Source organism: Girardinichthys multiradiatus, chromosome 13, assembly GCF_021462225.1.
Source record: "Girardinichthys multiradiatus isolate DD_20200921_A chromosome 13, DD_fGirMul_XY1, whole genome shotgun sequence".
NCBI classification, from domain to species: domain Eukaryota; kingdom Metazoa; phylum Chordata; class Actinopteri; order Cyprinodontiformes; family Goodeidae; genus Girardinichthys; species Girardinichthys multiradiatus.
In genome coordinates this window covers 23,957,780-23,983,826 of record NC_061806.1, presented here as the reverse complement: position 1 = coordinate 23,983,826, position 26,047 = coordinate 23,957,780, and the positions used below count along the sequence as shown (strand labels likewise).

At 42.2% G+C, this 26,047-nt stretch overlaps 2 protein-coding genes across 5 annotated transcripts in view; both read left to right on the top strand.

The window, feature by feature from the left end:
* Positions 1 to 18,877, top strand: part of LOC124879376 (ankyrin repeat and IBR domain-containing protein 1-like) — a 31,273-nt gene extending 12,396 nt beyond the window's left edge. For 3 of the 4 annotated variants that reach the window (XM_047383907.1, XM_047383906.1, XM_047383905.1), the window contains exons 5-21: positions 1,295 to 1,486; positions 5,923 to 6,040; positions 6,120 to 6,340; positions 7,579 to 7,667; positions 7,759 to 7,903; positions 8,054 to 8,214; positions 8,375 to 8,463; positions 8,642 to 8,772; positions 9,354 to 9,488; positions 10,821 to 10,907; positions 11,005 to 11,071; positions 11,183 to 11,328; positions 11,415 to 11,593; positions 12,679 to 12,730; positions 12,901 to 12,957; positions 13,106 to 13,229; positions 14,535 to 18,877. In XM_047383907.1, coding sequence (XP_047239863.1) covers positions 1,295 to 1,486; positions 5,923 to 6,040; positions 6,120 to 6,340; positions 7,579 to 7,667; positions 7,759 to 7,903; positions 8,054 to 8,214; positions 8,375 to 8,463; positions 8,642 to 8,772; positions 9,354 to 9,488; positions 10,821 to 10,907; positions 11,005 to 11,071; positions 11,183 to 11,328; positions 11,415 to 11,593; positions 12,679 to 12,730; positions 12,901 to 12,957; positions 13,106 to 13,229; positions 14,535 to 15,895 — 3,354 coding nt within the window. In that variant the 3' untranslated portion in view covers positions 15,896 to 18,877. The remainder of the gene's footprint in view (positions 1 to 1,294; positions 1,487 to 5,922; positions 6,041 to 6,119; positions 6,341 to 7,578; positions 7,668 to 7,758; positions 7,904 to 8,053; positions 8,215 to 8,374; positions 8,464 to 8,641; positions 8,773 to 9,353; positions 9,489 to 10,820; positions 10,908 to 11,004; positions 11,072 to 11,182; positions 11,329 to 11,414; positions 11,594 to 12,678; positions 12,731 to 12,900; positions 12,958 to 13,105; positions 13,230 to 14,534) is intronic. The other variant, XM_047383908.1, reaches the window with a different exon arrangement.
* Positions 18,878 to 22,294: 3,417 nt separating this feature from the next.
* Positions 22,295 to 26,009, top strand: snrpd1 (small nuclear ribonucleoprotein D1 polypeptide). Its single transcript, XM_047383214.1, has 4 exons — positions 22,295 to 22,448; positions 23,017 to 23,093; positions 24,130 to 24,321; positions 25,792 to 26,009. Exons 1-4 carry the CDS (start codon positions 22,435 to 22,437, stop codon positions 25,866 to 25,868), a joined length of 360 nt encoding a protein of 119 aa, XP_047239170.1. The 5' UTR covers positions 22,295 to 22,434; the 3' UTR covers positions 25,869 to 26,009.
* The last annotated feature ends 38 nt before the right edge of the window (positions 26,010 to 26,047 follow it).

Sequence of the window (26,047 nt, the reverse complement as noted above, 5' to 3'; positions counted from 1 at the left end):
GCATGGCCTTTGACTGTTACATTGTAACACATGAATATGATTTGATCTAAACCATTTCATTGTAGCTCGATCTTTATGTTTAGGGTAGTTGTCCTGCTAGAAGGTGAACCTCTGTCCCAGTCTCAAGTGCTTTATAGCCTCTAACCGGTTTTCTAGGATTTTCTTTTATGTAGCACCATCAATTTTTCCCGTTAGATTTGACCAGCTTCTCTTTCCCACACCCACAGCATGATGGTACCACCATAAATATTTCTTAGTGGGCACAGGATGATGGGCATAGTTAGTTCTCCACCCTTTATGGTATTTTGCGTCTAGGCCAAAAAGCTCAGTCTTGGTTTCATCTGAGCAGAACACCTTATTCTGCATGTTTGCTGTGATCTGATGTTCCAGAGTTGGTGTGTCTAATTTTAGGATTCACCTGTAGATTATAGTACTGTTTTGGACTTTCTTTGAAGGTAAAGTGCAGTCCTGACTTGATCTTTAGTTCAACATCTCACCCATTTAGACTGGTCAGATCTCAGCTGATTCATTCTGCCTTGCACAGATTGGTTTAAACACAGACTTATAAAACCTTTTATTCTGTTTGTTAAAACACAAAAAGAGCCTTTTTAACACTTTCTTGGAATTAGGACCAGTTTAGATTGGGTGAAACGCACAATGTATCGACAGGTCAAACCTGGACTAGTTATTCTAAAGACAATAACGAAGGCTTTCGGACATATATCATTTTAGAAATAATTATATGAAAAGTGTGGATTCTAGGTTTTGTCAAAAATAATGCGGAATCAACCCATCAATTTATCCTTGAATTCAGAACAGTTAATATCAGAATAGCTCTTAGTGTTTCTACGTGTTAGGTTATATAAGAGAAGGTGTTAATTTGCAGCTCCGTTGGGGAGAAGCTCATGTTTGATGAGACCAATGGGCTCAGCTGGTGTACAGTGCTTACAAGAACTGCCAATAAGAAGTCACCTACCTGCTTTAATTTGTTATCTGTGAAAAATCTGAGAACTATTAATATTTTTCCTTCTACTTCAAAATTATGCACTATATTGTGTTGGTTCATCAGGTGTATGTACATTGTGTTTTATTGCCGCCTTACTTTTTTCACTAATTCACTGAAAATTAGAAATGACTTTATTTCTCCTGCTTCTAGACAGTTTTTATGCATTCCATTTAATGCACTTGCTCTACTTTGTTGTTTTGTTTTTCACTTTGTTTTCTCTAAGGTTAGGGTGAGGTGCTCGTTCATCTCTGCTCTTTCTTATATTTCTCCTCTTCTGCCTGCCCATAGCTGCTGATCCAGAGCGAGGCTGATCTCTTTGTGGAGGACGAGGAAAAGCTGACGCCATGCGACCATGCCGAGCGGCACCACCACACCGACTTGGCACTCAGCTTAGAGTCACAGATGGTTTTCTCCTCTGCCTCGGCTCAGCAGTCGAACTCAGACTCACACAGTGAAAGCTGCCTGCTGCAATACAAGGAGGTGAGGCCACAGTCACGAGATCTGGGGTTTCCTGCTGGCTCGAGTTATTTTTTTGCACCTTTGTTGTATCTTTGAATGACTTTTTGTGCAATGGTTTTAGTGAGCTGCCATTTTTCATTGGAACAGATTGAAGTAATGGCTGATTTGTTTACTTTTTAGGTATGACTTCATTTTATTATTACAATAAAATTATATAATACATAAACTGAAAGAGAAATTCAACAGCAATAGTATAATTTCTATAAATAATATATTTATAGAATTGCGCCGCTCAAGGTGGCAGCAGGTTGGTGTAGCTCTGTTACTTTTGATTCTGATTTATTCTTTTTTGGGAACTATTCCTCTTGTGGTGGATACAGTGGATTTTTTTTTTTTTTTTTTTTGGTTGACTGTCTTCTCCAGTGTCAGATGCTGTGCAGCTTGGAGGATTTTTCCTAATATTTTCTATTTTGGGACATTTGTTATGATGCATTGCCATGGCAACAGGGTTGTTTCTTACCACCGGGAGCAGCTGATTAATATCTCAAAAGCTCAAATAATACTTCAGCTACAACCCCAAATCCCTGATGAGTTGAAAAGGAGACGCCGTGGATGCAGAGCAGGAGCTAAGAGAAGAGAGAGAAGAAGGAAGTTCAAACCATCTCTTCCGTCGATTATGATGGGCAATGTGAGATCGTTGGGAAACAAGTTGGATGAACTCCAAGCCCTACAAAGGACCCAGCCAGAGTACCGGCCATGCAGTATTATGTGTTTTACTGAGACATGGCTGCAGGATAATATCCCCGACTCCAGTGTCTCTCTGCCAGACTTTTTAACCATACGAGCAGACAGAGATTTAAAGAGGAGCGGCAAATGTAAAGGAGGTGGACTGGCAGTATTTGTGAACAACAGATGGTGTAATCCAGGACATGTAACTGTGAAGTGTCATCTCTGCAGTCCAGATATTGAACTGTTGGCAGTAAGTTTTCGTCCAAATTATTTACCCAGAGAGTCCACCAGTGTTATTTTGGCAACTGTTTACGTTCCACTTTCCGCTGTTGCTGACACTGCATGTGATGCCATCAGCTCAGTTGTTGCTAAGCTACAGACACAAAACCCCAATGCTTTTGTGGCAATTTCTGGTGATTTTAACCATGCTTCACTCTCTGCTACACTTCCAACGTTTCAACAGTTTGTCAGCTGCTCTACCAGAGAAAACAAAACATTGGATTTGTTTTATGCAAATGTCAAGGACTCATACATCTCTACAGCAAGACCTCCTCTAGGCAAATCAGATCAAAATCTTGTTTTTCTCTGCTTGAAATATAAGCCCCTTGTTCAGAGGCAACCTGTAATAAAGAGGACTGTGAGAAAATGGTCACAGGAAGCTGAAGAAGCTCTGCAAGGTTGCTTTGAGGCTACAGACTGGGATGCACTGTGCCAGCCACATGGAGAGGACATCAATGCCATGACTGAGTGTGTAACCGACTATATAAACTTCTGTGTGGATAACATCATCCCCACCAGAACCGTGAGATGCTTCCCCAATAACAAACCTTGGATCACCAGTGACCTGAAGGACCTGCTTAACAAGAAAAAAGAGCCTTCAGAGAGGGAGACAGATAATTATTAAGGATTATACAGAAGCAACTTAAAGTCAAGATAAGAGACAGCAAGGAGGTGTACAAGAAGAAGCTGGAGAGCAAGCTCCAGCAAAACAATATCAGAGATGTGTGGACATGGATGAAGAAGATCACAGGCTTCAGGCAGAGGGATGATCAGACCAATGAAGGTCTGGACAGAGCCAATGAACTGAACACATTCTTCAATAGGTTCAGTTCAGAAACAAGCTTCGCATCCTCCTCTCCTGCTCACAGCCAAACAGACATTCCATCTTCCTTTGACCCACAGGACCCACAGCTGTCCAGTAACACCCCAAATTTTTTATCTTCCACCTCAGCACTAGACCCTTCAGCTTCTACATGTTTGCCTTCAACCATATCAGAAGATGCTGATGCTTCCTTTGCTTCCACCTGTGTGTCTCAAGAAGTCAAGTGAAGATGCAACTGGAGAGACTGAATCGGAATAAGGCTGCAGGTCGAGATCATGTCAGCCCTAGAGTCCTGAAGGCCTGTGCAGAGCAGCTCTGTGGGATTCTGCAGCACCTCTTCAACCTTAGCCTGGCCCAGAAGAAGGTTCCGGTGTTGTGGAAGACCTCCTGTCTTGTTCCGGTACCAAAGAAAACTCACCCATCAGTCCTCAATGACTATAGACCTGTTGCCCTGACATCTCACATCATGAAGGTCCTAGAGAGACTCCTGTTGGCCCACCTGAGTAAGCAAACAGTAAACCATCAGGTCCACCTTCAGTTTGCTTATCGCTGTGGAGTTGGAGTTGAAGATGCCATCATACACCTGCTTCAACAAACCCACTGTCATCTGGACAAAGTCAGCAGCACTGTGAGGATCATGTTCTTTGATTTCTCCAGTGCATTTAATACAATCCAACCTGATTTGCTTTGTCAGAAACTCCAGAAGACTCAGGTGGAGGCCTCAACAATCTCCTGGATCAAAGACTACCTGACAAATAGACCACAGTTTGTGAGACTGAAGGGTTGTGAGTCTAACCAGGTAGTCAGCAGCACAGGAGCACCACAGGGAACTGTACTCTCACCATTCCTCTTCACTCTGTACACCTCAGACTTCCAGTACAAGACAGACTCCTGTCATCTGCAGAAATACTCGGATGATTCTGCAGTCGTGAGGTGGATCAGAGATGGACAAGAAGCTGAGTACAGGAGGGTGGTGGACCGCTTTGTGGCATGGTGTGGAAACAATCATCTCATTTTGAACGTGACTAAAACAAAGGAGATGATTGTAGATTTTAAGAGAAACAGGAATAAGTCAAAAACTATTTCTATCATGGGAGAAGAAGTGGAGGTGATGGAGGAGTATAAATACCTCGGTGTTCACCTGGACAACAGACTAGAGTGGAGATGCAACTGTGAAGCCGTCTACAAGAAGGGACAGAGGAGACTGTACTTCTTGAGGAAGCTTAGGTCCTTTGGTGTTTGCAGCAAGATGCTGCATATCTTCTATAAGTCTGTTGTGGAGAGTGTGATCTCTTCTACCATCATCTGCTGGGGAAGCAACATCAGAGCCAGGGAGTTAAAAAAGCTCAACAAGCTGATAAAGAAGGCTGGCTCTGTTCTGGGGACTCATCTGGAACCTCTGGAGATCATTGTGGAAAGACGGATTCTTCATAAAATGAAGAACATTATGGAGAACCCTGAGCATCCTCTTCATGAGTCCTACAACAACAGAGTGTCTTCAGTCAGAGGCTTCTTCAGATCTGCTGTAAGACGGAGCGCTACAGGAGATCCTTCCTGCCCACAGCCATCAGCATCTACAACGGCTCTTTGAAGAAACCTTCATAATATGAGCTATAACAACATTTAATTTCCCTTTGGGATTAATAAAGTATTTTTGAATTGAATTGATTAAGGAGTTGGGCTGCTTGGGCTTCTATGTGTGCTTAACCTTGCAAAAGAGAGTATCACTTGATATGGACCCCTATAAATATATTTTGTACCAGCAATTAATCTGCTGGCAGCACTGGCTTAATGTGATGCATCAAACTTTCATTACGACTGGAGATGCGCCAATCAGTCTGCTTGAGGTTGAAATTGGCCAATTTTCCCTTTTATTGTTGGTGGTCAGCAAGTCAAATACTAAAAACATGATTTGTTTATTTATTAAATGAATCAACCATTATTTTTGCTCTGTACACACACATGCTAATAATCTTGTAATTCCTTAATTTTCTGCTGGGTTCTGTTAATGAGCCTGCAGCATATTTTTTTTCTCATATGTGTTATTGTCTTTAAAAAAAAGTTTAGGTTATTGCTGCTGTAGAGAAATGTTGTTTTGAGGGGGAAATGGGTAAAGAAAAGTGACTATTATCACAAAGATTGGAGACTGTTGGCTTAAACGCTGCAACCAGTGAGGACACTGTAGTTAAAATAAAAAACTACCTGAGAACAAAATATAAAGCAGCTCTTACGTTAGTTTTTTGCTCTGCTACTTGTTAACGCAGACGATTTAACTCATCAACAGAATGGTGTGTCTTTACAGAGGTTATTGTTTGATAAGGGTCACAGCTCAGTGGTTCTTAGTGCATGCACATGCCTCCTTGCCTATAGGGGACCAGCACAGTTGTATAGCAGCAGCTGCTGCCAACAGATACCATTTTGATCTTTATTCCTGCAGCCAAATCCATGCTAATACCTAATCTCTCCATCCCACCACCACTACTACCCTCTCTGCCCCTTTCTCATGACCTTTTTAACTTTCCTAATTTTATCACGGTGTATTTTTTTTCATATTTTTGATTAATAAAAGCTGACCTCATTATTTATTTTTCTTTCTCCTGAATATTTTCCCTCTCTGTCCTTTCAGCCTTACGAGGGATTAAAGATTCAGGATCTGCGCCGTCTGAAGGACATGCTGATCGTAGAGACTGCGGACATGCTGCAAGCTCCACTTTTCACCGCTGAAGCCCTGCTTCGAGCGCATGGTGTGTTTGTCACTCGGCAAAAGATGATATTCTTTGATTATATTTCCATAATGGTGGTAATGTGTTTCTTTCCTCTCAGATTGGGACAGAGAAAAGCTTCTGGAGGCCTGGATGTCTGATGCTGAAGGCTGCTGTCAGCGTTCTGGCGTCACCATGCCCACCCCACCACCCAGCGGCTACAATGCCTGGGACACCCTGCCGTCTCCTCGCACTCCTAGGACCCCCCGCTCACCTCTAACGCTCACCCTCACTTCCCCCACCGACAGTTGCTTCACACCAGGAGAGGAGGGCATGGCTATGGTGAGAAATAAGGAAAGAGTTCATTAGCATACCACCCTGTGCATGCTAGTAGATATAGTTGACTTTGTGTCAGCCATGTTAATGGTTTGGTTGACGTTTTCCTTTGAAAAGCAGGGGTGCATGTAATATCTCTCCTGCAACATCTCTTCTTTCTGTTCTTTGTACTATCACTGAATCATAGGCTTGGGTCGACTGTTGGTTTTTGAGGAAGTTTATGTTGCAAATTCATTGCAAATCATTTATCTAGCAGAACATCTGACTGAGGTAAAGCTGTTGCAAAAGTTTTCAGACCTAGAATTTTAAACTCTCCATACAGCCTTTCCCAGTGGCTAACAGTACGAACACAAACGTCATTATTTTTTTATTTAGATTAATGTGAAAGACCAACACAATTCACGGTTGTGAACTAGCAGGAAAATTAAGCACGATTTTTCAAAATTCTTTTCAAAGAAGTTCTTAAAAGTGTGGAACGCATTTATATGCAGCCTCCTTTAAAGTGACAATTACCTGCAGGAGTCACCTATTTAGTAAACAGAGCTCACCTGTGACTTATCTAATCGCATCATAAGTCCGGCGTTTCTGTGAAGGCATTAGTAAACAAAAAGAACACTGCACATCACTGGAAACACACAAACCATACCGTTAAACATGGTGGTGGCAGCATCATGCTGTGGGGATGTTTTTCTTCTACAGGGAAGTATGTACTAGTTTGTGTTAGAATGGACTAGTCAGAGTCTGAGTCGCTAGAGTTGAGCATCCGTGTCCACAGATGCAATTTTGTAAAGTGTGTAAAAATGTAGTTTCTAGTTGAGCAAAGCTGGTAGACAAATTGCCTAAACGATTTGCAGCTCTAATTACAGCAGAATAAATGATCAATTGATGTATTGACTTTGGTGGAGCTAAATAAAAAATGTGCACCTCATTTTTTAGACGTGTATAATTTTTCCCTCCCCTTCAGCTATTTATCACTTTGTATTGCTCTACACACATAATCCCAATAAAATGTTTGGAAGTGATTGGTAACAACGTGACAAATGAGAAAAAAATGTAATGGTGCTGCGAGGCATCGCGCCGAAGGATTTTATATTAGAAATAAACATACAATGCGTTAGAAGATGATTCGAACTGTTTTGGTCCACTTTAAAGATTAACAGGACTGTGTGATCATATGGATAAAATAGTGGTAGTTAAACAAAGCAACTAATGATTGTGACTTTTCTGTGTTTTTCCTGCTGCAGTGTGGCATCTGTCTCTGCTCCATCTCAGTCTTTGAAGACCCGATTGACATGTCCTGTGGCCATGAGTTCTGCAGATCCTGCTGGGAGGGGTAAGGCCCTTAGTCCCAGTGTGTACGTATGTTTGTGTGGTGAAATCCGATCTATTTTCCCTTTTTCCCCTATTCATTGGTTTTCCTCCAGGTTTCTCAACGTAAAGATTCAGGAAGGCGATGCTCACAATATCTTCTGCCCTGCCTATGAGTGTTACCAGTTGGTGCCTGTACATGTGATCGAAAGTGTGGTTTCTAGAGAGATGGATCAACGGTACCTGCAGTTTGATATCAAGGTAGAAACACAACCTTCAGATAATTACTGAAATCACAGAATGAAAAGTAAGATTTCTATGTCTAGTTTGTGCTTGTTTTTAAAATGTTGAGTAAGCCTTTGCTCTCTGCCCTTATCTCTTCTTTTGTATCTCTCACTCTTTGTGTTGCAGGCCTTCGTGGAAAACAATCCGTCCATCCGCTGGTGTCCCGCGGCTCGGTGTGAGCGAGCAGTGAGGCTCACCAGACCGGGCCCTGGAGACAGTGACCCCCACAGCTTCCCCCTACTTCCATCCCCAGCTGTCGACTGTGGCAGGGGTCATCTGTTCTGCTGGTAAACACCATAATTTATTATTCTACAGACACGGATACGCTCAAAGAGTCCACAGAGTTTTTATCCCATCTTATGTATTTTAAAGTAACAAGCTGGTTTTATGACTCTTCATCTAATTTCTCTGTGCTCAGTTCTGCTTATAACCCCTCCATGTCTGCAGGGAGTGCCTCGGGGAGGCCCATGAGCCATGTGATTGTCAAATGTGGAGGAACTGGCTCCAGAAAGTCACAGAGATGAAGCCTGAGGAATGTAAGCCCATCCTTTTTTTTTTTTTTCAAGAACTTTCAGTTACCAGCTGTCAAATCTTCCTACCAGGACGTCTGCAGTATATCTTTTTAACAGCCTGGCAGATGTTTAGGTCACTGATTGTTTGTCTAAATGCGGGTGTTGAACAGCAGAAATGTTGCTGATGTTATTTTTTTCACAGTGGCAGGAGTGAGCGAGGCCTACGAAGATGCCGCTAACTGCCTGTGGTTGTTGACCAACTCCAAACCGTGTGCCAACTGCAAGTCGCCCATTCAGAAGAATGAGGGCTGCAACCACATGCAGTGTGCCAAAGTAAGCAACAAGTTCTCTGATCTGTCCGTCTCTCAACATGATATCACTAATTATACAATGAGGCTTTATAACTCTCTGTTTGTGAGCATTATAAAGGGGAAGCTTATACAGTCTGGAAAAGTCTCTAGAATTTGATTTCAGTATTTTCCAGGTCTGGATAAGTATGAAAAAAACAGAAGAGTAGAAATAAAAAAATATTTCCAGACTTTATTCCCTTTATTGTCTAAATGTCATGACATTTCTTTACGTTCTTCCTTCTTTGTGTCCATCCTTACTCGTAAGCTTCGTTCCGTTGTTTCACCCCTTGTCCATCTTTCCTTCCCTTTTTTCTTCCTTGTGCATTTTCTTTATTTGTTTTCCATTTCCTTCCTTCCTCCCTGCATTTTTTTCAAGGTTCCATATTTGCTTACTAGAAATATTCATGTCATAGCATACTTTAGCGTTTCATTTCATAAAATAAACTTAGGAGCATAGAATTTCAGAAAAATCTAGTCTGGGAAAGTCTGGAATGTTTGCATGATGCAGATGTATAGGAACTCTGTATAAAATAGACCCTGCTGCCTTTCTCTCTCTCCATGCAGTGTAAATATGACTTTTGTTGGATATGCCTGGAGGAGTGGAAGAAACACAGCTCGTCCACGGGAGGCTACTATCGCTGTACTCGCTATGAAGTCATTCAGCAGCTAGAAGAGCAGTCCAAAGAGATGACCGTCGAGGTAGAAGGAACACTCCTAAAAGCTCTTCCAATTCAGTTCTCACCAGCATAAAACAGAGTTTATCTTTACACCGATTTATATTCACCTGCTTACATATACATCTACAATAATAGACTGAACTTGACGGATCAGCTTGGAATATATGTGATTGACTTTCAATCTGTCTGGATATGACTGGATTGAATTGACTTTTTTGTAAAGTGCCTTGAGACGACATGTGTCTCAAACCATCAGTTGTCTGCTATTATACAATTTCTGTTTATGCTTCTCCCTCACCAGATTGAGAATGCACTGCAGCATTAAAAATCACACAGAATGCGGATGGTCTGTGTACTCTCACAGGGTTTCTGCAAGGTCTTCTGGTGTGCTTCAAGTAGTTCACTTCCTGTTACTAGCAAAAGAGTAGAATTCAATTCAATTCAAAAATACTTTATTAATCCCAAAGGGAAATTAAAAAGAAGAATTAAAAGAAGAGTTTGAGCATGCACAAAACTTTGCAAGATCACTGTTGTGGTTCATTATTCTGGTGACAACACATCAGGGTCTGGGGTGCTGCATGAAATATCTAATCCAACTAATCCAAGTTGTGTAGCTAGTGAGTCCTATCGTGGATTGGTCATTAGGGACATTGAAGAAGGGCTAACTATGCCGTCTAAATGCTAACTGCCCACCTAGCACTGGTTGTGCTCTGGCTCATTTATTGTAACAACTGGGTGACCCCTCTCGTTTTCTTAGCGTTGGGAGGAGGGAACTCTTGCATCAGGTACTTGCCAGGTGCATGGTCTCGTTACGTACTTTCAGAGTGGAGCTTCAGAGCCCCATGAAGAGTAGCAAGTACTGATCTTTAAGAGGGTGTAGCTAGTTGAAGATGGTCTCCAAACAACAATATAATTGTTTATCGCATTAATTTCTGGGACAGTTTTATCGTCCAGTGAAATTTGTTGCTGTAACAGGCCTAGGTGTAAATCACTTCTTACCATTGTTCATACTGCAACAAAGGACAGCAATGTTACATCAACAATTAATTTAAGTTCCAGAGATCGTGAGGAAATATCTTGGATGTGATGCCAGTGGAGGTAGCATTGTGCGTAGAATGATCAGGAAAACTGCAGGGAAAAACCTTTGTGCTGATTAGAAAGAGTGCAGTCGTGTCATGCTTGCCTTCACACTGATGTCCAGCAATATTCAATCATTCTTGGAGATCCTTGTCCAAATCCAATGTTAATAGCACTTCATGTCCAAATGCCTCTTATGTACTATACAATGACACATTTACTACAAGTCCTTAATGACATAGAGAATTTTATTTAATGTGTTTTCATGCTTTTCCAGGCAGAAAAGAAGCACAAAAGTTTCCAGGAGCTGGACCGTTTCATGCACTACTACACTCGCTTCAAGAACCATGAACACAGTTACAAGGTATCAAACACACTTTTTAGCAATTAGCTTCCTCATACGTGTGTTGTGTTTCACATTTGTTACATGCATATTGTGTCTTTCCATATGTGTGGGTCAGCTGGAGCAGAAGCTGCTGAAAACCGCTAAAGAGAAGATGGAGCATCTGAGCAGAGCCTTTATTAGCCGTAAGTCTGAAAATTTCCCTTCGCAGGGTTCTCATATGCGTTTCCTGTTTATATATAACAGGGCCAGCTGGATCAACGTTCTTGAGTACATGTGTATCTTTTCGCCTACAGGTGAGGGTACTCCCCCAGATACCCGTTTTATTGAGGATGGTGTGACTGAGCTGCTGAAGACACGGCGTGTGCTGAAGTGCTCTTACCCATACGGCTTCTTTCTGCAACAGGGCAGCACGCAGAAGGAGATATTTGAACTCATGCAGGTAATCTGTCCTAATTTACAAAGCAGGAACCATTTCAGAGATTTCTGATTCTGTGGGTCCCCATCCTGTCCCTGTGTCTCCCTCAGACCGACCTGGAAATGGTGGTAGAGGATTTGGCTCAGAAAGTTAACCGGCCATACCTCAGGACACCGCGGCACAAAATAATAAGCGCAGCGCGCCTGGTGCAGCAGAAGAGGCAGGAGTTCCTGGCATCTGTGGCACGTGGTGTCGCTCCAAACGATTCTCCAGATCCTCCCCGCAGGAAGTAAGCGAAAAGCTGCCTATTAACAGTGTTGTTCTTGTTGCTTTAACTAGGGGTGCACTGATTGCAGCATTCTGTCCAATCGCCGATTTTTAAAAATCCTGAACTGCCGATTCCAATTTTGGCCGACACCGATTTTTTTTATTTTTATTACTGACACTGTCAGGTGTTTATAAGGCCATAATACACCTTCAATGTTCCAATCTTATTTTATTGAAAAACATTGAACAATACCCCCAAAACAATAAAGACTTGTTTTAACTGGCCATGAGGCAGCGCTCCCAAATATAAATGAAAAGTCAAGAGCATTGCAGTTCCTTTAGTTTTTCATTTAAACATTTTAAAAACAAACAAATAAAACTTGCACAACAGGCTGGACAAGTAGTTAAGTCGGTTTCACATGTAAGTATCAGCCGATCGCCAATTAACCAAAATTAGGGAAATTGGGGCCGATCTATTGGCCAGCTGATCGATCGGTGCGCCCCCATCTTTAACCTTAGGTTCGCTGTATAAAGACAATAACCTGGACATGGACCTGCTATATAGTCTTAAAAGCTCTGGAATTTGATTCCAATATTTTCCAGGCCTGGATAAATATGAAAAATGAAATTTGGAGTACAGAAATATATTTGGATTTTTAGACTTTATTCCCTATCCAATTGTATAAATGCTTTGTTCTTATCCTTGCATCTTTGTCCTACCTTTGCTTTTTTGCCTTTCTTTCTTCCCGCACTTCTGTATTTCTTACCTTTCGTCCATCCTTCTTTAATTCATTCTGCCCCTCCTTCCTTAATTTCTTGTGTCTTTCCTTCCTTGTCCTCCACTCCTCCTTATTTGTGTGCCTTTTTTTCTCCCTTCTATCCTTTTGTCCATCCTTTCTTTCTTTTCTGGGTTGTCCTTCCTTTCTTCCTTTCTTCCCTCTCGTGTTTCCTATTTCCCTTTCTTGACCCCCTTCTTTCTCCCATTTTGCGATTTTGTTTTTAAATTTTTTTTTTCCAATTTGAAATGAACCTTTAAATCTGAAACTATGGAATTTATACTTGGAAAATGTGTAGGAACCTGGGTATGAATCTGTTTGTGTATTTCAGTTACCCTGGAGGATCATGGGACTGGGAGTGCCTTGGCTTTGCATCACCTGAGGTATCTAGAAAAAAAACAACTGTTTTTGTTAAACAATGAAGCGCTTACATTTTTGTTCAGCTAAACTTTTTGGTTGAGGCTTCCCAAACCTAACTTTTACTGACCTGCTGGTGCATGAGGTCCCCCTACAGCATGACTGCAGCTGACATAGTGTGCTTATGTGTGTTAAGATGGGAAGCCGTCACTCTGTAATGGGAGCAAGAGATGACAGAGAGAGACAGTCGCAGGTAACGCACCATAGTTCCCTGGCATAATGTGAAAATGCATGGCCTAAATGTTGTTTCTTGTGACTGTACACCTGCTCATTATGAACTACTTTACGAGACACCTGTTCCAAATTGGTTTGTAGTGGCCTAACGCGACGGCTCTTTGCAGGATTACGCTGACATTCAGTACCGTCGTAGACACAGACCACGACGCAGAGGAGACATGCTGAGTCTGCACAACCTCAGAAGCAGCAGCAACACACCAGAGACCAGCAGGAGAACCGATAACACAGGTCCAGCAGTAGCTTTTATGCAGTGCTGTGCAAAATTATTAACACCTGAATTTTGTCATGTTTAGAACCAGAAACTGCAATGTACGTTAGTAGGATTTAACGTTATGGGCACAACATAAAAGCAGTGCATAATAGTGAAAAATTATTTTCAACATTTTTTTGCAAATAATAATCACAAAATCCAGAGTCAACACTTGGAGTTACCTTTTGGAGTCATGAACAGACTGAAGTTTTTACCCATTATTCTTTCTAAAATGGCTCAAGCTCAGTCAGATTGGATGTAGAACATCTATGAACATTAACTCATTCTCAGTTGGATTCAGCTCTGGTTGTTGGTTCTGCTCGAAGCTGAACACCTGCCCCAGTCTCAAGTTTTCTGCAGACTGTTTTCTGCCAGGAGTCCTGGATTTACCTTCATCCCTCTTCCTTTAAATTGTAAACAACATCTTCTCTGTCTGTGGTGAAGAAAAGCAACCCACAGCATGATGTTGCCAGCTCCATGATCCACCATAATGATCGTGTGTTTTTAGGTGATGTGCAGTGCTACTTTTCTGCATCACATGGCAAAGTCCAATTGCAAATGGGACTTTTTACGACTTTCTTTCAACAACAGCTTGCTTTATAGCGCTTCATGAAAGTTAGATCTATATTGTTGACAGATTATCCCCTTGAGCTGTGGATCTCTGCAGGTCCTCCAGAGTTACCTTGGCCTTTCCTAAAAATCATTTCAGGCCTTCACAGAGCAGCTGGATTTCTACTGAGATTAAATTACACACAGGTGGAGTTGGGTGACTCTAAAGACAATCGATTGCACTGGATTTTATTTGGTGGTATCAGAGTAAAGAGGCTGAATAGAAATGCAAATAGCACTTCTGATTTATTTTTTTTGTTAAAGATGTAGAAAACCATGTTTCCTTTTTCGTCCCATTCACAAATGTGCAGAACTTTGTGTTGGTCTATCACTTGTTTTAATGTGACAAAAAGTGAAAAGGTAAAAGAGGCATGAACATTTTTACAAGGCAGTGTATCTTTTATCACTAAAAGGTAAAATCTTGTGAACTTTTCAGTCTTATTAGGGGGCAGTTGTCTAATTTTCAGGAATACTCATGCAGCTTCCATTCTTGCCTTTATAAATAACTGATTTGTCAGTGCAGCAGACAGCCAGCAAATAGGATTTTTCTTTATTACTCCATCAGTCTGGTCCGATCGAAGCACACAAACACTGTGATCACTTGAATCGGTTTACAATCCAGTCAAACATAGCAGGCCATGTTTTACTGTGGTATTTTTTGTTGTTTGTTTCAGATCCCACAGAAAGGACTGAAGGTCGCAGAAGAGCGCTGGGGTCCCTTGACGAAGATGACCCGAATATACTCCTTGCCATCCAGCTGTCGCTCCAGGAGTCCCGGAGAGAGCAGGGCCTGGATGGAGGAGCAGAGCTGGAGCACGGACTGGAGAGAGGACCGGAGAGGAGGTCGGTTACTGCAGGAGATCTGGCTGACGTTGCTTTGCACTCCCTCAACATTGAGGATCCTCCAGGAGCCCGAGGCTCCTCATTCCCCACATCCCTCCTGGACGCTCCACGACCCCCAAACAGGACAGATTCCACCTCACAGCCATCAATACTGAGTTCCCTCCCCCTGCCGCCCCCTCCTCCCACCCTCAGCGCGGAGCTGCTGGAGCTGGGAGACAGCCTTATGAAACTGGGGAACATAACTACTCCTTACAACATGGACACAGACCCCACATACAGCCACAGCGCGCTGACAGATCCTTACAGCGACTGCAGCCATAGACAGGACCAGAACGCATCCACTCTACATGTGCTGGATCATATCGCCATCACAGATCCTCATCAAGACAGCAAAGAGCAGAGCTACTGCAGCTCTTCTCTCTATTCAGCTGAGGGTGAACACACTGCCTCCTGTGCACTGGATTGCACTCATAACCCCTCTCATCCTAGTCTGTTTAACCAGGATCATGACAAAGCAGACTCCTCCTACCAGCCAGGCAGCTCCTACACTGCAGAACATCCTTCCACCTACGCTCTGGACCACCATCCCAGGTCAGAGCCTCAGCCTCCTGTCCAGTTGTGCCTCCCATCACCAGAGCTAGAGCCAGAGCTGCTGCTTTCTCCAGTTATTCCACCAGGGGGCCCTTTCACCCCCAGTGACCCTCAGAGCCTGGAGGCTTTGGACCCAACAGCAAGCGCTCAACTATTGGACAACATCATGGCCTGGTTCAACAACAACATAAACCCCCAGAACAACCCCCAGAATCTGGCTCTCATCCCATCCCCGCCCACCACAGAAACGGACTCCTCTCCCGACACACACACCGAGGCACAGAGGGATGGGACCACCGCCCCGGTCTGGCAGCCCCTGGAGGGCGAGCCCGAAGCAGTAGACGGCGGGGAGGCCCCAAAGAGGTCGAGGCCCGACTCTCTAGAGCTGGAAAATAGAGACGTCAGAGAGGAGGGTGTGAACACGGGGTGTGTGTCGGACCTGTCGCTGGACGAAGAGCACACACACCCGCGGTCACACAGCCAGCGCAGAAGCAGTCACACTCACACTGACCCAGCCACAGAGAGGGAGGCAGACATTGTCCTGCAGTTAGAGGGGGGCAGGTCACCTGAGGAGTGGGAGGAGCAGGAACACTTGGTGTGACAGCGAGATAAAGGGTACAGGTAAAGAGAAGGACAGACAGAGCGTTTACTGGATGTACCATACTGTATTTATGATGTCACACACAGGTTGGACATTTTAAAGTGCTTTTTGTCTGCACCAGAAACAGACAACAAATTATTCATTAAAATAAATACGTGAAAGAAAAGCTGTTGATATCAGAACACAAACAGCTCCATGGTTTGATTTTTATTGTTATTTATACTCTTGCTTCTCATATTTATTTCCTCAGTTTGTTAGGGATGAAGTGTTGGTGCTGCAATCAAAACTTGTCTCATCTTTTAACACGTGATTGATTGATTGATTGATTGATTCATTGATTGATTGACACACTGACCCACAACCGTGAGCCTGTTCTCTGGCTCCAAGAGTCGAACCAGACGGTTGCCGTAAACTTGGAGCCTGATGGGCGCGCCGTACAATCAGAGGGGCCTACTTCACATTCCCGTGCCTGCTGTTGGTGCCAACACATTGATCGTTCCTGCATCACTCTTACATTGTACTGTTGTGTTTCTGCTGCAGGGAAGTCTAAACCCTCCTCAAGGTATTCGCTCAAAGGCACTTCAGATTGACCATCATTTCATACTCATTTTGGGCTTTTATTGGTTTATTTTTTTCCACTATGGAACAATTCTTCAACCACCATCTTTAGTGATTTTTGTTTTTAAAGAATTAGATGAATAAGTTTGAACTTATTTGAGATCTTCTCCACAGTCCACATGGTCAGAATTATACATACAGGCTCAAATATGTGCCCACGCCCCGATATTTAGCTCAATGTGCCTTGCAAGATGGACCTCAACCACTCTCTTTGTAGCTATCAGCCCGTTTTTGGCATAATTCTGGCTGGATTTGTTATCAGAAATGAAATGGTAGCTTTCATCTAAATCGGTTGACTTGAGGCTGGGCCATTCTAGACGCCTAATGTCTGACTGCTTGTATCTGTTTCAGAACTTGCTTTGCTTCTAATTGCTGATAGGAGGTGAAGCTGAAGAATTTGGATGTCCTATGCTATACACTACTACAGGCAGTGAAAAAAGTGAAACAGACTCGCAGCATGATGCTACCACCACCATGCTTCAAAGTAGGTAGGGTGTTCTTAGGTGGCAAGCTTCACCTGGAGTCCTCCCAACATCCCTCTTGTCACTGTGGCCAAATACCCCATTCATTGTCTGGTCTGAAGACATTTTTACCTAACAGCAAAATTTCAGTAGAAGAAGAGAACGCACTTCTCTCTTAGTCGGCACCTGTGGCGATGTGAAGCTTGCCTCACTCTGGAGGGAAACCCTGAGTTTCCAGTTCATATAACGGGTCTTTGGAGGTTCAAACCTCCTGCCCTGTGTGAGTGACAGTTTACATCAGATTGATTGAATATTGATAAAAGCCGGGTGTTCCAACACATCAAATATAAAACTTTATGGGCTAAGGATAAAAGCAAAGTCTGTGCTGAGAAACAAACTAATATAAATTATCTCTACCATTTCTGATAAGAAAAGCTGTCAAATATCCAACCAGCTTGTTTATGGCTGCAGAAAGCATACAGGTAGGGTGCAGCTATCTAAGGCACATAAAACTAAAGATTAGTGATTATGTTTGAGCCTAAGGAAATCTACACCAATTTTTGTTTTAAAAGTTCAACTAATTACCCCTGAAAAATGTGGGAAATGTATCATTAAATCCCCCAAATTGATTGGGGGGTAACATGCATTGGATTATTAGCTGATATCTAACCTAAATAAGTTTTATTATGTAAACATTTAAGTTGAGACTCTCAAAGAGAATTCACACTACAGAAAAAGTCATTAAATGCATTATTATTTTCCCCTGACATTTAAATGAGGAAAGATACTTCAAGCCTATATTTGCCCATTTAGATGTTTTCTTATTTTACTGTGTTCTGCTTGATTTAAGAGTTTTGCACATAATATCTGAGACAGAGTAACAATTAATTTTACTGTAGGTACTGTAGGTGAAGGCAGATCATATTTACTCCTCAGCTGATGACTGGTACAGTGTGCTGTAACTGATTGGATGAGGGTTGGGTTTTACTGTAATTTATCCTTTATTAACTAACAGAGAGATTGTCTTTCTTGTTAAAACCAGAGTTTTTTTGGTCTGTGTGCCTTTTTTTTTCTTGTTTGTTGATATTTATTATAGTTTTTACTTTTTAAACCTGCAGAGCAAAGATTTTATTTAAAGAAAATGGAGGACGCACCGCTTTAACACCTGTTTTCCTAAATGAGCCCCACAGTTTTTAGGAGGTTTTACACTTCGATGAGCAACCGGTTTATCTGAATGTTTAAATTTGTTCTTCTTCACTCAGGCTGGATCTTTACATCATGTATGCCCTGCTGTAATGTTTACAGGAGATTCAAACACTGCCTGCTGTGGTCAGAGATTGCATTGGTGCTTTTAATCAAACCTTTGTGGCTCAAGATCTGTTGCAGCTGAAGTATTTTTTCCCCCAAAAGTGCGGTTGCGTCATTTACAATGAATGGTTTTAAAAAGGGAGGTTTGAAGTGACAGTTTTCTTCCACATTTCAGAAAAGTTATTGCGATGTTCGAGGAACCGGTGTGAGCTATAACGTTTCAGATTACGTGTCTGTACACTTACAGATCTGTTTTCTCTTACAACAATAAAAGCACTAAATGTGATGTCTTCATTTTACACCAGTATAGCTGGCAGGAGGAGGAATGATTGTTTTAGTTGGGTTTTCTTTTCAAGTAGAAGTGGGTTGTATGTGTTGAATAATTATCCAGTGCCATTTTGTGCCCCTCATTGTATTTTTGATTAATTGCGCTGAACCAACAACTCCATAACCTAAAAAACAAAAGGGGAATTGCACTCTCATAGATTTTACTTGATACATTCCCGCCTGGTCTCAAGAAAGGTGTGATGTGTTGCCAAATCTACAAGTGAAAGTGTCAGTGCTGAGTTTACTCAATAAAAAGAAGTGAAATGTGTTGCTGTGTTTTCCTGGAGTTCACTAATTGCAACTGTAATTAGGACAAACATGCAAAGACTGGGCAAGCGGAAGATAAAGGAAGAGGTCAGGTCAAACAGGTCAAACAACTACATCAGATGAACTTTAATCGAATAAGACATTTTTAAGAAAGTGGACAAAACTGTCAAGAATCCTTCATGAGGACTAATATATCGAGGCACGTGACGTTGCCCGGTACGGCGGAGCCAGGGTCCCACCCTGGGGTCAGGACTCGCCGGAGAGCACCTGGTGGCCGGGTTGCTCCTTGCGGGACCCGGGAACGAGAGATGCAACGCCATCCCCCAGTGGGCCCACCACCTGCAGGGGGAACCGTGAGGGACCGGTACAAAGAGGATTGGGCGGCGGCCCGATCCCCGAATGCTTAGGCTGGCTCTAGGGACGTGGAATGTCACCTCGCTGAGGGGGAAGGAGCCTGAGCTTGTGCGGGAGGTCGAGAGATATCGACTAGAAATAGTCGGGCTCGCCTCCACGCACAGCGTGGGCTCTGGAACCCATCTCCTTGAGCGGGGTTGGACTCTCTTCTACTCTGGAGTGGCCCACGGGGAGAGGCGGTGGGCTGGGGTGGGTTTGCTTGTTGCCCCTCAGCTCAGCCGTCTATTGTTGGGGTTTACCCCAGTGGATGAGAGGGTCGCATCCCTGCGCCTTCGGGTCGGGGAGAGGTCTCTGACTGTCGTTTCGGCCTACGGGCCGAGCAGTAGTGTGGAGTACCCGGCCTTCTTGGCGTCCCTGTCGGGGGTGCTGGATAGTGCCCCTCCCGGGGACTCCATTATTTTGCTGAGGGACTTCAACGCTCACGTGGGAAACGACAGTGACACCTGGAGAGGCGTGATTGGGAGGAATGGCCTCCCTGATCTGAATCCAAGCGGTGTTTTGTTATTGGACTTCTGTGCTAGTCACGGATTGTCCATAATGAACACCATGTTCAAACATAAGGGTGTCCATCAGTGCACTTGGCACCAGGACACCCTAGGCAGGAGGTCGATGATCAACTTTGTTGTCGTATCATCAGACCTTCGGCCGCATGTTTTGGACACTCTGGTGAAGAGAGGGGCTGAGCTGTCCACTGATCACCTGCCTCAGGTGGAGGAGTTTAAGTATCTCGGGGTCTTGTTCACGAGTGAGGGAAGAATGGAGCGGGAGATCGACAGACGGATTGGTGCGGCGGCCACAGTAATGGGGGCGCTGTGCCGGTCCGTTGTGGTGAAGACAGAGCAGAGCCGAAAAGCGAAGCTCTCGATTTACCGGTCGGTCTACGTTCCTACCCTCACCTATGGCCATGAACTTTGGGTCATGACCTAAAGAACGAGATCCCGGATACAAGCGGCTGAAATGAGCTTCCTCCGTAGGGTGGCCGGGCACTCCCTTAGAGATAGGGTGAGGAGCTCGGAGTAGAGCCACTGCTCCTCCACATCGAGAGGAGCCAGTTGAGGTGGCTCGGGCAACTATACCAGATGCCTCCTGGACGCCTTCCTCGGGAGGTGTTCCAGGCACGTCCCACCGGGAGGAGGCCCAGTGGATGGCCCAGGACACGCTGGAGGGACTATGTCTCTCGGCTGGCCTGGGAACGCCTTAGGCTCCCCCAGAGGAGCTGGAGGAGGTGTCTGGGGAGAGGGACGTCTGGGTGTCTCTGCTGAGTCTGCTGCCCCCGCAACCCGGTCCTGGATAAGCGGAAGACGACGAGTACGAGTACAGAGCTGTTAGAAGATGTGAGATATTTCTAATACTTCAGTGGAGCGTGGTGGTGAAGCAGCTTCTATTTAAAGGTACTACACTGATTTGAAGTAAAATCAATTAAACTCATGTTAGATTTGGTGTGATGCTACACAACATGTCATGGTCAAGTTTCCTATTGGTTTTGCTATTTTATTATGAAAGTCCTCCCAAAAAACAAACTTTGAAGTGCATGTGTGTAGTCTTTTTAAGTACCCTTTTTTGTGTTTTTTTTATTACCCTTTTTTTCTGTCTTATGAAATACCTAATTCTAAGCTTTATATGAGAACAATGCATTGATTATAGGAAGATTTGGTAGCAATAAAACACATGGAAAAGGAACATTGCACAGACAAATTCAAAGTTTACATCATCAAGCAATCTCTTCCAGCCCATTTACCATTTTCAAGTCCCAGCCATTTTTCCTGCAGATCTGACTAGTTAATCACCTACTTCACCCTAGCAGAACCGGACAGAAGAAGGGAAATGATAAAACCCAATTGATCTTCACTCACAAAGAGAGCAGTTGTTTGGGTTATCTGATGCAACACGAGTTTAGAGTATGGAATGCAACTGTCAGCAAATCAAATAAATATATGAGAAGATGATACAAGCTGAATACAGTAACAAATATGCATAGAAACCAATTAGGTGGAAAATTTTAAAGAGGAATATAAACATACAATATTAACTGTCACGCTCATCTGACCCAGTCTTTATTAATGTAAGCTGATCAGCTCAATTCTTGTGCCTCTTGTGATGTCAACCCAAATACATATAAAGCAGATTTGTTTCTGCAGTGGAAATCCATTCTTAATTTCCAAGTTTTATTGTATCTTAATGAGAAGAGCCTAAAAAAAGGGTTTAGGATGTCAAATTACACATGGACTGTGTTTAAAATAGGAGATATGGAGTTATAAATTTAAATTTTAAATGTCTTTGGTCAAATCTATTATCATATAGGTAATATTTGACTGGTATCAGCTTCCTTCTTAGGAAAAATAAGAAACGAAATTTATCGAGAAGCCTTATAAGAGATAGAGCAGGTAACATTCAAGATCCTAATGAAATGTGGAACATTTCATGAAGATCGTTTAAAGAAAATTGAAAAGAAGTTTGAGAAGGGTAGAAGATAAAGGTTATACGTAATAACTCCAACAAGAAAGGTATCGCAGACATTATTTCGTTAATGACATTTTACTAACCAAAAAAAGATTAAGGTTGGCACAAGAATTTTTGCGCAAGCCAAACCTCACAAAACATAGATTTTTAAAATATAACCCTTCAAAGGTAAATGAAAAGCACTGCAAATCCCCTAAATGGTTTTCATATTCTTTGCTGAATAAAAGCATCCCAACAGCATGATGGCACCCCCACTTTGCTTTAACATGGGGAATGTTCAGACAGACTATGAATTACGTGACTTGTAAAGACTATTCGTTACACTGGATTATATTATGTAGCATCAATGAATCTGAATACATTTTCACATCACATAAGTGTTAAAACTATGTACACATTTCCTTCCACTTAACAACAATGTCATTTATTTTAGTATTTATATGTGCCTGAACATTCAAAGGTTAATTTAACCCTGAATGCCAATAGTCAGAAGCCTTGTACAGTAAAATTCCTCCTTCCACCAATAGGCGGCAGTAATGAAGAATCTCTTTTCTCGGGAGCTCCTTGATGACGTCATATCCCTGAACGTTTCTTCTACGTACAACGGCGGCGGCCTGTGTTTTCAGACGATCGCTGTAATTTTTCTCTTCAGTGGAGGATTTCTCTCTGCTGCTTACCACCACCATGAAACTAGTCAGGTAAGCGTCAGCGGGGGCTCACTGTCTGACGTGTGCGGGATCATGAGATGAGAAAATCGAGCCGATAAAGACGGATGAGGTTAGATTGGAAGCGGGTCGACGGTGAAGAGGCGGGAAGAGCTTCAAAATGAATGGCGGCTGAGCGGTGTTACAATAGGGTGGGGGGGTGAACTGAAATGGCTCGACGATTTCACGTAGACTTTTGATTCTGTTGCATTTATAATACCTTCGGTGTTACTTTTTTAGGCGACATGGAGCTAGCTTAGCTCAGTCTGAGTGGTACGTCTGCATTGATCTATTAATTGAAGTTTGAGCTTCTGTTTGTTTTGCGCCCATAATAAAGACGGTTGGTTATTTCGTTTTTTGTTTCGTCGTTGAAGTAAATTCATCCTGTCTGTTTATTTAGGGTTTTGCTTCGCTGAAAACTCTACATCTAGTAGCTAGCAAGACGGGCTAACCAGCTAATGCTAGGCTCAACTACAACAATCCAATAAAACATTCAGGTGTAGTAAAAAGTTGTGCCCAGAGTTTGTAACAGACCTGCAATGCTGTACAATATTGTCCACAGGTTTTTGATGAAGCTCAGCCATGAGACTGTCACCATTGAACTAAAGAATGGGACCCAGGTTCATGGCACCATCACAGGTAAGAACCAAGGGTGTGTAAATTACCTTTTCCATGGGTCGTTGGAAACAATAAGTGTAATCAGTCTCTCTTTCCCTGCATGAAAGTTAGGTAAAGCTGCATTAAAAAAAAACACTTTTCAAAGCATAAGTAACAATTAAAAACAAAGTAAATTATGAGGTAATCAAAAATACAAACAGAAAGCAAAGCTGTATTGAACACAGTTGAGGCAAACGGAAAAACCTGTAGAGAATAGTTGACCGTCCTAATGTAAAGCTAATCCCCATGTTACTTAAGTCTGGATCAAGAAACAAGCAGAAGACCATTTTGATCTTGAGGGGGTTGTTGGAGCCAATTTACTTCTCTTCATAGGCCATAAGGAGGATTTAGTACTAAATGCTGAAGTTGAATTGAACACTGGGTGCCGGTCTCTGCAAAGCCCTAAAAACCTGATTGAAAAGTGTCATGTCATTGTCTTTTGCATGCTGCAGCTCTTTACACACATTTGTTCTTTAATTCTACTTGGATGTGGTTGGTAGTTTATTAGCAAGTGTGTGTCTGGATTCAGTTTCTTAAGAAGGAAGGGGTTATAAAATGAATCGGCCTGAACTATCAGCTGTACATGGATTTTTTGATATTACTATCACCGGTTTAAAACTATTATTGGTAGATCTGTTTACAGGTATATGCTGATAAAGTAGTTGAACTCTGGGTGCAGAAACGGGTGCTAAAGTATTAATTCAGTTAAAACGACTTGTTTCAGATGATTTCAGCCATAAACTCTTTAAGTTTTATTAATCCAAAACGTGCATGTTTTGACCAGTTGTTCAATTTGACTGTTTTGTAATGACTATTTTTTTTTTTTTGCTGCAAGACTGTTTTATGCCATCATAGTTAGTGGTTTTATTAAATGCGACACGTTTGAAACTACAGTAACCTCTGAATTATGGTATGAAAATGTGGTGCTGTAATTATTACTTATTTAAATAGTTGGCAAGTTGTAGATCTGTGTTTGCTCTCCAGGTTTTTTATGTGTGGTTGTCCTTTTATTTTGTAGGTGTTGATGTGAGCATGAACACCCACCTGAAGGCGGTGAAGATGACTCTGAAGAACAGGGAGCCCACTCAGCTTGAGTCGCTGAGCATTCGAGGCAACAACATCCGCTACTTCATCCTGCCGGACAGCCTTCCTCTGGACACCTTGCTGGTGGACATAGAGCCGAAGATCAAATCCAAGAAGAGAGAAGCAGGTGAGAAATCAAGATAACAATGTTGTTTTTAAATGCTGCAATAATACCACCGATTGGTTATTAGGTTTGCTTGTTTCTATACTGACTGACTTGGAGCCTTTGACACCAGCTGAGTTCAAGTCATGTTGTCTCGGTATCTTTGAAGAAACCCTGAGGTCCAATGTTACCATTTATGAACATGAATTCAGGTGAAGTTTACAGATAAATAAGAAGAAGTGTCTCCTTGTTGGCCCATTGCTGTAGCTCATGTGTTCTAAACAAAGTAGCTTTTTTGTCCTTTGAGGGTTTTTTCTTCTTCTGGTAATTAGGAATTTTCCTGAGGCAATAACAAAGATGCGAATGTTTACTGTTTTCACTAATTTGTGCTTAGATGGTGAGAGGGGATACAGCAACCTGCAAGCCAAAATAAGACTGTAAAAAACTGAAAACATGTAGTAATCTGCAGAGTGATTCTTTTAATGAGTTTAATAACATATGAAGCTGTTATTCCCACCTTAAAACGATGTCTAACTAAGCAGCAGACTGTATTATTTAGAATAAGCACAGATTGCCATACCATAACAAACGTGAGTGCATGATCTGAAAACAATCTTTTAGGCATATGGTGACTTCAATGTCTCCTGCTGTTCTGTGACTTTTTTTCCACATTATATGGCGGATTCTACATTTATAAACCACAACACGCAGCATGTCCTCTCTCTTTGAAACACTTTTTAGCCTTTAAAAAGGTGCAAAACAAATCCCTCCTTTTAAACAAAAGTACTTTAAATATGTGAATATGTGCTGTATGTATTTGTTCTGTTGATTTCCTCAGGATGTGGTTTAATTATATTTTGTTCTCAATCGTTTTGTTTGATCTGTTTCTGCTCATGTCCATCTATAATAAGGGATGTTTGCTAAAAACCTGCTTTGCTATTTCAAGGACTAAAGGTGCAACAAAAAAGAAATCCTATTTATGTGCATCCCAAGTAAAATAACATTGAAACAGCATTCATAAACAAATGTATAATTAAATGCATGATTAAATAATTCAGTGCAATATATAAGTTGTATATTAAACCCTTACAGTAAAAGGTTATTTCATTATTGGATGGATCCTTTCATGTAGGCCATTGTAAAATAATTTTACTGTTTTTGTGGCCTGTTAAAGTCTACTTGGTAAACACGAGTCATCCCCACACCAATTATTTTAATCAGAGCAGTGTTGGCCCCGCTCATTGACTCTTAACAGTTTTTAGTTACAAATTACTTAATAAATTGTATTTTTAATGAATGATGTATTTTTTAAGAATTTATAAAAGATTAAAGTTAAGTGATCTATCCGTTTATTGCATTGTGCCACTTTTTGGCCCCATTTTTAAATGAGTTCATGAGTTTAAAGGATTCTGAAATTTTAGAGGCAGAATGCAATTAAATCTTCATTTTGTCAGTCTTTGGGGAATGTTTAAATGTGTTCAACTGTCTACCCAGTGGCAGGACGGGGTCGAGGCAGAGGACGAGGACGTGGGAGAGGAAGGGGACGAGGGCGAGGTGGACCGAGGAGATGATCATCTCGTCTTTCAGCTCCTTATCGCCCCACTGTTTGTACAGGATTTATTTTTCTTTCATTCAGAGGAAACGATTTGTGAATTTCATTGTGCTTTTTTTTTCTTTATTTTTTTGTACATTAAAACCATAAAGAAGACAAAGAACTTGTGTTTTTTGTTTCCTTTTCAAAGGTATGTTT

Excerpts from the sequence above, each read along its gene's own strand:
- snrpd1 (XM_047383214.1), top strand. Across the intron at positions 23,094-24,129 it reads GGTTCATGGCACCATCACAG|GTGTTGATGTGAGCATGAAC; the intron begins GTAAGAACCAAG and ends TTTATTTTGTAG. Across the intron at positions 24,322-25,791 it reads ATCCAAGAAGAGAGAAGCAG|TGGCAGGACGGGGTCGAGGC; the intron begins GTGAGAAATCAA and ends CTGTCTACCCAG.